The 15,536-nt window shown below is 39.5% G+C and overlaps 1 protein-coding gene across 1 annotated transcript in view; it reads left to right on the top strand.

Annotated features, from left to right (window-relative positions):
* Nucleotides 1-15,536, top strand: part of Ptprr (protein tyrosine phosphatase receptor type R) — a 108,779-nt gene that overhangs the window by 58,781 nt on the left and 34,462 nt on the right. Inside the window, exons 5-8 of the mRNA XM_059245503.1 lie at nt 3,307-3,493; nt 6,512-6,596; nt 10,911-10,990; nt 11,974-12,111. Of these exons, the coding sequence (XP_059101486.1) occupies nt 3,307-3,493; nt 6,512-6,596; nt 10,911-10,990; nt 11,974-12,111 (490 nt within the window). The remainder of the gene's footprint in view (nt 1-3,306; nt 3,494-6,511; nt 6,597-10,910; nt 10,991-11,973; nt 12,112-15,536) is intronic.

Here is a 15,536-nt window from a genome sequence, read left to right as displayed (position 1 = left end):
TAAAAAGACAGCAAAAGCCAAATTCTCACAAAACATTAAAACTAAAACAAACCATAATCAGAACCAGGATTTCCTACAAAATTAAAGGCAAGTACCACTGGATTGAAAAAAACTTTAAAAAACAGTTTCTCACTAAAAATAGATTAAATTCTTGGCCTAAAAGCAGAACCATTCTTTGCTGCTCTGTCTATTTCCTACCCAGAAACACAAGAAATCAAATATTTCGGTCAACAATAAGAGCCCCAAACAAAAAAGCTAGGCACACATACACCTCTCTACCAAATAGGTAATATGTCATAGAACATTCAGGGTACTGCCCATCTCTTTCTAATTCGGCAACCCCAAAGTGTTAATAATAATGGTAGAATGAGAAAATGTATTTCAGGGGCACTCCAATAAAGAATAAGACATGTTGATATTGATTGTATATACATATGCATGTATGTGCAGGCAGGAGGGTAATGCCGCCGAGCAGATTCTTCACTCCCTGCTCCCTTTAATTTTTGAGTCAGGGTCTCTCACTGAACTGGAAGCTTAAGCTTGGCTGGTTAGCCAATGAACCCCAGGAATCTGCCTGTCTCTAATGGTCTCCCACTGGCAGCCAGTGCTTGGGTTACAGATGCCTGGGGCCATACCTGGCCTTTTTATCATGATCCCTGGGCATCTGAACCCAAGTCCTCCCGCAGGCCTGTTACCTGATGAGCCATCTCCTTATGCCTTTGATATTAATTTTTTTAAGAGTCAGAGGGAAAGCTAAATATCCAAGTACAGGAAAGAAAGAAACATTGGTAAGCCTGACAGCGAAAATATATGATGATGAATCCTTCAAGCACTGAAGTATTTAAGGTAAAACATTTGAAATGAAAGAGAACGGTATGCTGTTATGGTGAAAGGCTCTCACACACACATCAGATGGTGAAAAGTCCAGTATGGAGAGAGTAAAAAAACAGTGTGCTAGAATACCAAGATTACAGTATATGAATCTGCAATAGATAAGGAGATGCACAGGGTTACACGTCTTCCCGGAGAGGACTTACATATATATGATCACATCAGTGACCAGCAAATGCATCGGTGAAATATCCAGTCAGCCCAGTGTTTCTTTGAAAGAATCAAAAACTCATAAACCCTAAAAAGTCCAGACACTTCCAATTCCCACGACCTGCGATAGACATGAATAAAGAAAAGAAATACTTAAGCACTTATATGACCGTCAAATTCTCTTGAGGGAGGTGGGAAATAGAGCAATGGAGTACTTAACGCAGCAAAGCAGAATGCTGGGTTAACTGGGGTGGGGTGGGGGGACTAACCCGAGGCACACCAGGAGAGTGCTATGGGGGAGGGGGTCGAATGAAGCAGTTTAAGGGCACACATGTATGAGGATGCCACGATGAAGGCCCTTGCTTTGTAAGCCAGCCTAATGAATTAGTTCTTTTTTTTTTTTCCGAGACAGGGTTTCTCTGTGTAGTTTTGTGTCTTTCCTGGAACTCACTTTGTAGACCAGGCTGGTCTCGAACTCACAGAGATCCGCCTGCCTCTGCCTCCCGAGTGCTGGGATTAAAGGCGTGTGCCACCACTGCCCGGCAATTCTTAAAATAGTGTAGCTTGTGCAGCTCTGCCAAAGAGCCGGTCATGTCAGCCCCAGGAAACGTCCTTCTAAGAGGAGCGTCCTAACCCTTCTTCTGCACTGGCTTCAGAACTCCAGCTGGCTCGGCAATGAGTAAAACAAACCACCCAGTCTGTGGTGACTTTTTTTAAGTGTATCATTTAGTGACAGATAAAAAAATAAATAAAAATAAATATCCGTTAAGCAAAAACGGGAATTTAAACTACCATTGCCATCCATTTCGAGAGTAAAAAAAATCATATTACCTATCAGACGGTAGACAAGCCCCAATGCTGTATCCACAGCAGATATAAGAGCGTGAGGAGCTGATGGAGGATGACTGTTCAGTAGGTTTCTCTGGTTGCATATTTTCCATTATCTAAAATGGAGGCCCCGCCGCTCAACTCTTTTCTGGTGTGTTCTCCACCATTCAGAGGAACTGATCTAGGCTCAGACTTGCCTTACTGTCTTTCCTATCATGTTTTGACCTGCTGCTCTCTGCTCTCCACTTCTGTGGGACACCAGACCCCCACCCCGACACTCTATTTAACACCCTGACACACACCATTGTACTCTAACTTACAGTCGTGAGCACAGTCTTTGGCTTTAAACCTCCCTTTCTCAAATGTGGTTTCGGAGGAACAGTCATGTCATACGCTCTTTTATGGCTGTGCATCATATGGCTAATGTAACTGCTAAGAGGGCCTTACATCTTCTGCACAGTACACCAGGGTCCCTGGAAGGGGAAGGACTCCAATCATTACTTCCCAAAAGAAGAAAAGGGATCATAAAGAAATGATAAACTGAAACTTAGCCTATAGGTCTGTGATCTCCAGGGCCTCTTACAGGCTTTACAAAATTAAATGAATAACATATATACATATGTACATGTATATGTGCAGATATAAAATACAAAGTTGTTTTCAATTTGTTTGATTTGGTTCCTGTTTGCTTGTTTTTGAGATAGTTGTGTGTAGCCCGGGTTGGCCTCAAACTCATTATGTAACCGAGAATGACATTGAACTCCTGATCCTCTTGCCTCTGATCTCCCAACCTCTAGAATTTCAGGTATGCACCACCATATTTCCTGTAAAGTTACAGTACATACATTTATGTACATGCGTACATTTTAAAACATTTACTTTCTATATTAGTGCGATCATTTGAACTATAGTAGAGATCGCTATTTTTTTATGTTTTAATTAATCAATCAAAGGCATGTTTGTTTATGGTACATGCTATTTTGAAGTATAACCACATTGTGAAAATGGGTAAAGCATATAATGACTATGATATATATTTTGAACTTTCAGACATATACAAAAATACATGTTCTTTTGTATTACCCATGATTTTTCAATTTAAATGTGTTGACTTTTTCTGATTTTTTTAGTTAAAATTATTAACCGTCTTATTTCTTCAACAAGTATGTTCACTAATAACTTACAGTACCTGTTCTCAATTCAGAATTGTTTGCAGCGATAAAATTAACAGTTTCCTATAAAGAAACTATGCAGACTTGCTGTAGTCAGTCATGATACCAAATATATATATAATGTACACATATATATGTACATATATAAAACCTTTGTTTCTGGAAAGATATCATTGAACCGTGTCCTCGTGCAAAAAAGACAACCTGTATGATCCAAGTAATACATGTAATATCTAAATGCAGTAACATTCTTTCCCCCCTGTAGACGAGGTTCCAATGTCTCTCTTACACTGGACATGAGTAGCCTGGGGAATGTGGAACCTTTTGTAGCCGTCCCAACCCCCCGGGAGAAGATAGCCATGGAGTACCTGCAGTCGGCCAGCCGCGTCCTCACAAGGCCACAGCTGAGGGACGTTGTGGCAAGTTCCCACTTACTTCAAAGTGAATTCATGGTGAGCCTGCTCTTTCTTACTCGGTTTTAATGTTCTCGGCACTAGAGCTGGAAATGGTGCTGCCCTCTCTCAGGCAGCTCACTGTGGGCAAAAACGGTAACGAGCCATGGCTTTAGAGTCACCAGCTGCCTCCTCACCCCGTTCGTCGATGGTTCAGGTGATGACACGATTCTTAACTGACTCAGAGCCGGTAAGAGTCAGCAGTGGCACTGGAAAGTCGGGCAGAGAAAGGCATTTCGAGCTTAGGAAACAGCCGTTCTGTGATTGCGGGCAACTGAATCGTTCAGATTTCCTGGAGCACTGAAATCAAAATGGAGAGTGGCAAAAGTTGAGCCCCAGGAACAAAAGAAAGGAAAAAAAAAAAACCCACAAATTTTAATCCGTGTTTAGGAATGGGACTTAGCCTTACGTTAGAAAAGCCACTGCATCTGCAGGTACTAGACAGGAGCAGACTGGAGGTTCTGGAGGTAATTCCATGGAAAACAGAACTCAGAATGTGTCAACACTAAAAATATGCTCAGAGAAATTGAGAGAATCCATAACACTGTGCAAAATGTTCGTTTCATGAAATGAGGTAGCCAAAAGAAATAGGCAGTACTCAAGGGTTTTGTTTTGTTTTGTTTATCGTTTTTTAACTTGGGCAATGATTCAAGAAAGACCAAGTGTGAGATTCAAAGGACGGTGAGTGTTGTATGACATTCAGTTTTGGAAAGTCAGTATTGCATCGGGTAACTTAATGTGCGGTAAGATGTTACACACGGAGAACGGAGTCAGAGTCTACTTTCTAGGTACTGCCTGAGGGAGTACTCACTTAGATGATGACTTCACATCACGAAGCAGTTACACAGCTTGAGCTATAGTGATTAAGTATAATAAATAGATGGTTCTGTGGTCAGTTCAGATATCTGGAACCAGACTAGTTGAGAAATATCAGTAATCTGCTAGCCTCGCCACTAATGAGACCAACTGTCATCAAGCTTCCAAAGTAAAATACCAATGTGGAGTTTTAAAAATGAGACATCCTAGTGCGTCATGTTTTTATATGTGAAGCAAATGAGACCCAGAGATGACAGAGCCCATTAATGGTCGCACTGCCCAGCAAAGACATCTAGTGCCTGTTCTGGGGCTGTCAATAGGTCTTTGTTTATGAAAAAGCCTTTGACATAGCCCTGCTTCCCTGGAAGGAAAGATGAGGTCAACAAGGAGAGCAACAATGTGAGATCCTGACAGATTGTCAATGTGTGTCAGAAAACAGAGTAAAGTGAAAGAGAAAGGCGGCCATAAAAATGTCACTTTCTCTGGGGCATTGTCAAAGCAGACTGACTTTTTAAAATGATCAAAAATGAGCACGTGGACTGGGGAGTTGCATTAGTTGGCAGAGTGCTTGCCTCCCATACCTTGAGTTTGGTCCCCAGAACCATAGAAACCTGAAATAGTCGTGCATGCCACTCAAAGTAGAGGAAGGTGGATCAGAAGTCCAGGGTCACCCTTAGCTCCACAGCCACTTGGAGGTAAGCCAAGGCTACATGAGATCTTGCCTCAAAAAAAGAGAAAAGAAAAGAAAAGAAAAGAAACGCTTTCTCTTGAATATTCAACAGCTTTATTTTGATGACTTGGAGCTAAGAAACTTAAATGTTTCAATGGAGTAGAGACTCCCTTCAATGTCTAAAATAACAAAAATTAATGAAGTGACTCTTTTCAAAGAGAGGTGCTCTTCTCTGTAACCGAGTTTTCAGTTCATGACAGAGCCTGGCCCTCCTGGAGTTTTCCGAGTGGCAGAATATGGAGACAACTTGAGTGAAGCTCTGGATGAGCTCCCTCATTTCCTTGTTGGTATTTTTCCAAAAAAAAAAACTGTAACAAAGGGAACTTGTAAAAATAGGAGGCAGTGAGTGTGGTCAAAGTACATTTATATGTATGCATGAAAACAATGTAAGACAAAGATATTTTATAAGACGGGAGGATTTAATGTTCGTTAGTCACCAAATAACACAACAGTCATTTTATTTCATATCACCTTGATTTTTTTCAGTCCTTTTAAGAACTTTATGTTAAGAAATACTGTACGTTTATAAGCAAATCTTAAAATATTTGCCGATGTCCTTTAGAAAATTCTTGCTCGTTACTTGAGTTCAGTCATACAAGGATACTCTCAGTTTTAGGTCTCATGGGTGGACATAGAGCCACTTCCGTCCTAACTCTTCCCTCTTTGATGATTTGAGTCATGTGATAAATATTCTTCCTAGATAAGAATATTCTATTCTCCTTAAGCAGGAGAAAAGTGGATCCCTTTTCTCAAACGTATTCTGTTTATAGCCACAAATGAAACACTGAAATTATAAAAGAACTCTTAACTTAAAAACATTTCAGCACATGGATCAACACAACAATACAATTCCACAATCCTTCCACATTTTATCACTTTCAAAGGGAATTTTTAACAATTATAAAAGAATCACAATTGATACTAAAAGACTGAAATTTTTGCTGATATTATAAAGGCTTTTTGAAGAAAGGTGAATATATTGTGGTTTTTGTTTGTTTGTTTGTTTGTTTGTTTTTGGTTTTTCGAGACAGGGTTTCTCTGTGTAGCTTTGTGCCTTTCCTAGAACTCACTTTGGAGACCAGGCTGGCCTCGAACTCACAGAGTTCCGCCTGGCTCTGCCTCCCAAGTGCTGGGATTAAAGGCGTGCGCCACCACAGCCCGGCTGTGTTTTTTTTTTTTTTTTAAGTATTTTCCTAAGTGATGTCACAGCAACACTTACTATCCAAGCAGTGTGTTTTCTGTCTCTGTATTAACTACATACAAAATAGTACTTCCAAACACACAGGGATGCCTCTCAGAAGTCAGCACACAGGCTGCATTTTACCTGTTTATGAAAGGAAAGATGTTGGTCAGCCAGCAGGGTAGTCTGTTGTTTTATAAATGACTCTGAAGATCACGGAGCCAATGCCCCCTGTGAAGATTTTCTTTGTGTCAGCATTAGATGCACAATTTGATACCATTTATTTTTGCAGGAAATACCAATGAACTTTGTGGATCCCAAAGAAATTGATATTCCACGTCATGGAACGAAAAATCGTTATAAGACCATTTTGCCGAGTAAGTTTCTTGAGCTAATAGCTTGCCCTGTAAAACCATGTCACCCACTCACTTCCACCTCACTCTTTCCAACCCTCATAACACCTAATAGACACTAAACTTAGGGTTGAAATATGTAGGTCAAGACTACTCACCACTAAAAGTTATCTGAGGTAGAATAACTTTATTTCATGTTATGTTCATCATAATGACCAGCTCACAATTCCAGAGGATCCATGGTTCTAAAGCACCATTGCACCACACATCATGGGTAAGCTGATTTTTGTCCTAGAGTTAAATAATTCCAAGCATGAAGGAAAAAGAAGTTGAATCCTGCCTTGGACCACATATAAAAATTAATTCAGATACTTGAATATAGATAGGGAGCTAAACAAGAAAGAGAGAGAAAGCACCAATTCTCAGAAGCTTGACGTAGCCAACGGCTGCTTAAATGACACCGAGAATACAAGCCACCAAAAGACAAATGGGATGTGCTTCATTGGAACACTAAAGTTTTACGTTTCAAATGTCATCATAAAAATGTAAAATATAACCCACAGAATGAGACAATAGTTACAAAACAAACATTTGATAAGAGACTTATATACAGAATCTAAAACATAGTCTAACAGCCCAATATTAAAGACAGCAAAGCAATTTTTTAGGATTTAATATTTTTTTTATTTTTTGAAGTTAAGATATGATTGCATCATTTTCTCCCTTCCCTTTCCTCCCCCTACCCTTCCCATATGTCTGCCTTGCTCTCCCTCAGACTCATGATGTCTTTTTTCTTTGTGTGTTCACATATATTATATACAACATACATGTATATATTTTCTATAGTATATATGCATATATATTATATGGTGGATGTACATATATATCATATACACTTATGTACATTCCTAATATATAAATACGGCCTGTTCTGTCCATATAATGTTAAGGCAGTACTAATAGATAATCTCATGAAGTCCTAACCTTAGGCAAAGAACTACAAGCAACTAAGGAATGCTGAGAACAGGAAAAACAGTCTTCCCCAGGGAAGAGCTCCCCAATTGGTTATCTATTACGAAAATGTCAGCCCTGAAATCATACATATACAAACAACAAAGCAGTTTTCAAAATAGGGTAAGTGCTTGAATAGAAACTCCTTTTAGAAGGCATACAGCTGACAAATAAGCATCCAAGATGATGAACATTATTATCCATCAGAGAACTCAGAAGCAAAGAGAGACATCACTTCCCATCCACCATGATTATCATTATGATAAGAATACACAATAAAATGTTGACAAGGATGTAGAGAAATTGGAACCTTTAAATGTTGCTAGCAAGACTACAGAGTAGTTGCTTAATCTACAGTTCCTCAGCAGTTAAGGCTTGACAGGTCTTGGGGATACAGCTCATTTTGGAGGGTTTGCCTAATGTCACAAGACCTTAGCCTTGTTTCCCCTCACCACAGGAAAAAAAAGTTATTATATATTATATATGTAGTTATTTTATATATATATATATATATATATATATATATATATATATATATATGACCCAAATAATAAGGTAAGTTCACCCAAAATTGTACATTAAGTATTAATAGCAGTATAGTTCATATAACTAAAAAATAGAAACAACACCCATCAACCAACATGAGGATCTGTAAATGTTAGTGTATCTACACAAGAGAATGAATAAGCAGGAATCAGGTATAAATAACGGCTACTAAAAATGGACTCTTTAGGAACTAAGTATCAAATGGAAATCATAAATGACATAGAAGTAAGTTAAACGTGGTCCCTTCCCTCAAGGGTCTTGCCACAACCCATCGAGGGCAGGCAGAAATGTGAGCACTTAAAACACACAAAATGGCAAGTGCTGAAATAAAAGTCAAGGAAACCAGGCCAGGAAGTGGATACCTCATTTCCCAGAGAAAGCCAGGACTTCTGAAAGGTGTGATTGTAGCCCTGAGCCCCAAGGAATGAGGAACTATCACGTAAAGAAGGCGAAAGAGATAGTATGTACAAATGCCTAAAACCTACAAGAGATTGCCCTTGCTGTCAAGCTAGATCATACAGTATAGATGGGAATGTAGCTGGCAATGAGACTGTAGGTAAAGATAATTAAAGGCTGCTGTCCTCCACTAAGGAGAGTTTGGAATTCATCCTCCAGGCTTCCACTATCTAGAAGAGCAAGCACTAGCCCCTTAGAGCAAAGTAACTTCCAATTTAAAGTATAAAATTAAATGAAATGAAAACTTCAGTTCCTCAGTTCCTACTAGCCGCTTGTCAAATATTCAATTTCCACATGTGGCTGATGGCTTCCTGTGGCTAATGGATACACAGAATAACTAAAAATAATTTTTCTTCCGAATTTAGACATTACAGCAGGTAGACTGTATGTTTATTACAAGACAGAGGAGGAATGTTCAGTACACTGAGCAATTCAGGACTGTCCGGGCCACTGTCAGCACAGTAGGTGTCCAAGTGGCCAAGTCACGGAGCCTTTGGGCTTCATTTTAAACTGAAAGGAATACTTGTTATATTGATTTAAAAAAAATTGTTTGTCTTTGTAGAACTTGGTTCTTATTCAATATGAGGACCATGTCTTTATTTTCTGTCTAAGGAAAAAGCTTATACTTATTCACACATTCTAGACATGCAGAACACAACTATATAGAACTGAATTCTGACAATATTAATTCTTCTAAAACAAATTTCATATATTCATATATTATATATATGAATGTTATTCATTATAATTATATTGTTAACACATATTTATTAACAACAACTAAAATATCAGTGGTTGAAATAAGTTGGAAATGTATTTACCACTCAGGTGGAAGCTTCCCTGGTTGATCTGGCAGCTTTGCCATGTTGTGTATCCAGAGCTTTCTCTCTGGTTAAGGTTCTGCTTGTATTATCACAGTCCAAGACTGTGGTCACCACAACAGTGTCCCAAGCAGCAGGAAGAAATGAAAAGCAGTAGAAGGAAATCACCGCCTCTCTTTTCATTCCCATGACCGTAAAGTGACGTCATACACATCACTCTTCATTTACAAATGACAACCGAGTTGTGTAGCCACAACGAACTGCAGGAGATGGTAAGAAGGGAGCTAGTTACACACTGTGCAAATGTCCAGACTCCCAGCAAGATCCTGGGATCTTGTCACAGAAGAAAGAAGGGCGAGTGAATCCCAGGAAATAAGTAGCACTGGCACACATCTGGCAGCGTGTGACTGCACATCTGGTGTGGGACACGACAATACATGCTTCTGTATGTGTGCTTCAGGACACACTCCCAGCACACACACACACACACACACACACACACACACACACACACACACACACACACACACATCTGCCTACTCTAGTTTACTTCAGAACAACAATTTGTCCATCATGACCCTTCAGAGAAACTCCCACAAGTGCTGAAGGCCCACCTCCCTAAAGAGGTCCATGTTGCTGAGCCCCAGTTCCTTACCCTCTCTCAGGTCACACCTGACTCCTTAACCGGTCCACTGAGCATCTTTGCAGTCATCCTGCTTCTTTCCTGTCATCTGAAAACACACAGGAAGTTTTGTAGTGTTTTGGGTGAAATTGAGTGAAGGCCCGCCCCTGTGAACCAAGATTCTATTTCAGTTTGGAAAATGCTGAAAGAGTTGTAGCCACTACCTAAGGGAACATTTCATAGATTCACGGGTTAAATCATGTAAGATCTCTAAAGCACTGAGAGCAGTGTGATATTTAATAGTGATCGATAATGTTTGCTATTTTTATAAACAGACTGAAAGCTTGATAAGTTGAGCTGTGTTTTTTAACCTTTTCCCCTGGCTTGCCCCGTCCTCACACCCATCCTGATATCATATGTTTCAGTCTCACTAAATCAAGGGATACTGCTGAAACACATGCTGGTGAGGCCAGGCAGGGTCCTGAACGGCTGGATCGGATGATGGAGTGAAATACAAAGAATTGGGATGAGGGCAGCCCGATTCTTTTCAGAAGGAGTGGGAGAAAGGTAGGGCTGTAAATCCAAACTCTAAAGAAAAAGAGAAAGGGTCCAAATGAGAAAGGAGACAAGAATCAGAACTCTATCAAAACATGCCATGACCTATGTCAGAATCAGGAGTCAGTGGAGGGAGCCAAATGTCACAGCTAGATGAAGAGACGGACACTCACGCTCACCAAAGACCACTCACTCACACCAAAGACAAACACTGACACTGGGTTAATAGCCTTGAACTTACTCCCTTCTCTCTGCTGCTTATGGTTGCTCTAGAGACTTTTTGAAAAGTGCCTCTGCTCAATGTGTTCTCTCTGGTTTCCTCCTTAGATCCCCTCAGCAGAGTGTGTTTAAGACCGAAAAATATAACTGATGCATTGAGTACTTACATTAATGCTAATTATATTCGGGTAAGTAACTATACATTTCTCTCTAGTTGGCATGTTGACTTACTATTTTATCTTTTTTCCACTAATATGCCCCCAAGCTTTGTTTCTTTCTTCTTTCCCCAGAATAAAGTTCTCTTTAATTTGATCGCTTGCAACATGCATTGCTAAACAGTCTTATTAATAAAAAAACACAGAGCCAAACATTGGGGTGAAAACTGAGAGATCAGAGGAATAGAACAAGCCAAGCCACAAGTTCTTACAGCTAGGAAATCCTCAGCCCAAGAGAGCTACTTCCTGTATACTCATGCCTGTCTACCTTTCTGTGCCCTGCCATCTTACTTCCTCTCTCCACCCAGCTACATCACTTCCTCTTTCCGCCCAGCTCTATCCCTTCCTATCTGTCTGTGTAGACCTCCAGACCTCTATGATTAACTAGTGCTAAGATTAAAGGCATGTATCACCATGCCTGGCTCTGTTCCCAGAGTTCTGCCTTGAACTCACAGAGATCAGGATGAATCTCTGCCTCCTGAATGTTAGGATTAAAGGCGTGTGCTACCACTGCCTGATCTCTGTGTTTAATATAGTGGCTGGCTTTATCCTCTGATCTCCAGGCAAGTTTTATTTGTTAGAGCACAAATAAAATATCACCCATCTTGATACCATATGTTTCAATTAAAATAAAAAATTGCTAGTGTTTTTGTGTATGTATGTTATAGCCACATCAACACTGGTGATAGGGGTTGTACTGTGAGTCCTCCTTGGCTGTGAGTCCCCGAGTACGGGCTCCATGTGCACACTCTGTAAAACTGAACTTTACAACCCTCACTGCCAAATGGTGAGCTGGATTTTCTGGGAAGTGCCATATATATGCTTGGTGGTGCTGGTATCAGGCAGCTGCTTTTGAGCTACAACGACTCGGTTATTCTGAAGACCATCCCCCCCCCCAAATGTCCACTGCAATCCATAAACATGAGCTAATATGTTTGTCTCTTTACTCTACATAGGGCTACAGTGGTAGGGAGAAAGCGTTCATTGCCACGCAGGGCCCCATGATCAACACTGTGAATGACTTCTGGCAGATGGTTTGGCAGGAAGACAGCCCCGTGATTGTCATGATCACCAAACTCAAGGAGAAAAATGAGGTATGATGTTTAGCCCAGTTCTGAATGTTATACACGTGACTCCTGCTATAGGAGAGATCTGGAGTCCATGAGATCATCACACACTTAGAAAATATTTGTATAAAATGGAATATAGACATTAAGTGGCAAGGTCACTCTTACCTCCAGCAAATGACAATTGGTATTGTTCTATGAGTGACAGCCTTCTTTTGGGCAGTTTGACATATGTGGCATACATGTATCTCACTTGCACACATGTATCTCAGGAAAGACATAAGGGGCAATGAAATAAAAATTATTCTACAAGCAAGCCATTTTTTTATTTATTCACAGATGCCATTCTGGTTGTTGGCAGCTATATGTATACATATGAAGAAATAAATATATAATAAACGTAAGCAAATAAAATATAGCAAGATCCCTTCACTGATAATTTTTCCTTCCTAGAAGAAGAAACACAGTAAATCTGTTAATAACAGTGGAGTAGAAGGGAGAGATGCTGTTGGATACAAACCAGACCAAGACAAAGGAGTGGCTGGGCAGTACAGTGGGGAGAAGGAGTGGGTGACAGCCTGAAACAGGGGACAAGTGGAGACTCCTTAGGAAAGTGAGACTAAAGGAAACACTAGAGTGATAACAACTTTTCCAATGCCTTTATAGTAAGAACCCCCCACCCCACCCCACCCCCCAAAAAAACGGACAAATGTAGATTTATTTCCACATTAGCAATCTTTTCTAAGTATTTGCTTTGCAGAATGACTTATTCTATATTTCACACCATAAGAACAAAATTGAGCAGTTCCTGGAGGTGGCCATCTCAAATGCTCCTTGTGTGTTAGGCATCTTGCTGGAATAATTGATAGTCGACTTTAGTTAATATTTGTTTTTGTTGTTTTCTTGTCAAAATTCTTAGACCATTTAGGGCAACTCAGATTTCTTTTTTTTTTTTTTCCTTTCGGTGAATTATAAGTTCTCCTGTATAATTCTGCTGCTAGTTAAGACAAAACAAGCCTACAAGACTTAAAGACTTTTAAAAGCTTGCTGTTTTCTCTCATTTTTGCTGTAATGAATGAAATGCAGCCTAGAAAAATAGTATGTTTTTCGCCAATAGATGAAGTTATACATGCATCTCTCTGTATTTCTGTGCATCTGATATGAAAGCCTAAGGTAGCACAGTAGAAATAAGCCCTAATGTTCTCAGCCTTGTCACAGACAGTGCCAACCTGTTGATGTATTAACTCATTGACAGTCTCTGCACAGCTGTTTAAAATGCATGTTTCAGCATAGTGGTGGAAAGGACTCTCCAAGTTTCAAAGGTATACCTCTTCATGTGCACATCTGTGTATGCATGTAGAGAATTGATACAGTACAGTGACTGGTTAACCTGAAGAACCTTCCATTGTAACCCAGTTACACTGGGTAAACTATGAAATTGTGTGCACAGCAGAACTTAAAAAAATTAAAGGAATTTCCAAATTTTAATGAAAAGTGTATAAAATCAGGGAAGTATGATTGCTTATGTTTTCGTGACCTCCAAGAATTAGAGACAAACAAGCCTAGGCTTGTGGGAGCCAGGAGTTATAGCGTGAGCACCTGTAAAGGATGTAACAAAAATAAAAACAAAGGCGAATCACACAATTAAATCTGTCTACCAAATTAGGACTGTAAGAAGAAATTCATGTGTCTAAATCTGGCTTTCTTGTTTGATTAAAAACTCTCTGTTGATTATTCAAAACTGATAAACCTCAGACCTGAAAAACCAGAAAATGCCAGGTAAAGTACTTAACATAGGCAGCAATACCAGATTGGCATTGCATTATATACTTTTTTTAAAAAGCAAAAACTATACACACACACATACACACACACACACACACACACACACACACACACACACACACACACATCATAGAACTTCCAGAAATTAAAAAGAGAATCAGTGCTCTCCATATCTCATTGGTGACTCTCTGACTCCACCTTTCTTTGTCCCAGAGTCCTTTGTCTGGCTCTCCCACCTAACCTTATCCTGTCCAGATATTGGCCAGTCAGCTTCTTTATTAAACCAATCACAGTGTGACTTACACAGTGTACAGAATGATTATTCCACAGCATTCCCCCCTTTTTGTCCAAATGAAAAAGGAAGGTTTTAACTTTAACAGAGTAAAATTATATACAACAAAAGCTTTTGCCATAAATAAAGCAAACTCTATATGGAGGTTCTTCGATGCCCATCATCTTTTTTTTTAAGTAGATTGGTGTTGCCAGGAGCAGACATGTCTTGTTGTCATAAAAAGCCTTATGTTATTAAAACATCTTACATGCCATATTCTATAGATCTCTGAAGTGTTTGAAGACCACCTGTCTATCTAAAATATGTCTCTGTTTAACCAACCTCATCCTATCGAGCTATTGGCCGGGTACCTTCTTTATTAAACCAATCACAGCATGATTTACACAGTGTACAGAAGGATTATTCCACAGCAGTAATTAGTGTCTTAGAACATATTTATATCCTTATAAAATCCATCTCTTCTATTAAAAATAAAATCAGCTAGGCATGGTGGCTCACACCTGGAATTTAGCACTAATAATGCTGAAATAGGGAGATCACTGTGACTCAAAAGCCATCCTGGGCTACAGAGTAGGATCCTGCCTCAAAATTAATTAATTAAAATAAAACCAAGCATATGAGGGGCCTGGAGAGATGGCTCAGTGTTAAAGTACTCACTAGTCTTTCAGAGGACAGGAGTTTGGTTCCCAGTACCTACAATTGAGTAGTTCACTGCTGCCTGTTACTCTGGCTCCTGGGAATCTGGCACTCCTTCTCTGGCCTTGGGCACTCACATGTATGCCTAGTCACACACAAACACATAAATAAAAATAAATATTTAAAAAAACCAAGATAGGAAGGAAACGTGTATATAATTATTTATAAATATTAGTATGTACATGTTTTTGAAGCACATGTATTTTCAAGAGAAAACATTGGTTATTATAAATTGTGCGCAATCGTTAAGGATTAATGTTAGGAAAGCATATGCAAAAGAGTGTCTCGTGAAAATTATCTAACAGGTTGCAGTGGCTTTGTGTTAAATCATGACTTGTGTTCACTTGAGCATTTTAATCCTCAGCTCCTGTGGTATATTATTGTTCACTCATGAGAACAAAAGATCAGAAATGTACTGTCAGTTCTTTAGTTTGTTCTTTTTGATAGTTTTATTCTTTGAATATTTTATACACTTGTACAATGTATACTGATCCTATCTATCCAACCACTACCTTCCTCCAAGCCCCCTAGTGCCTGCCTAATTGGAGATTGTCAGGGCAGGAACTAAGGTTGATAGTCAGAGAGCATTCCTTAAGCACTGTAGTTATGTAACACATTTTAAGGAAACCTGCTCTGAGCAAGTGGGACTATGTCAAAGCCCCAGTGAATGGTCACCCTT

This window comes from Peromyscus eremicus, chromosome 18, assembly GCF_949786415.1.
Source record: "Peromyscus eremicus chromosome 18, PerEre_H2_v1, whole genome shotgun sequence".
Classification (NCBI taxonomy): domain Eukaryota; kingdom Metazoa; phylum Chordata; class Mammalia; order Rodentia; family Cricetidae; genus Peromyscus; species Peromyscus eremicus.
The sequence above is the reverse complement of the archived record's forward strand: the minus strand, read 5'-3'. Positions and strand labels throughout refer to the sequence as shown.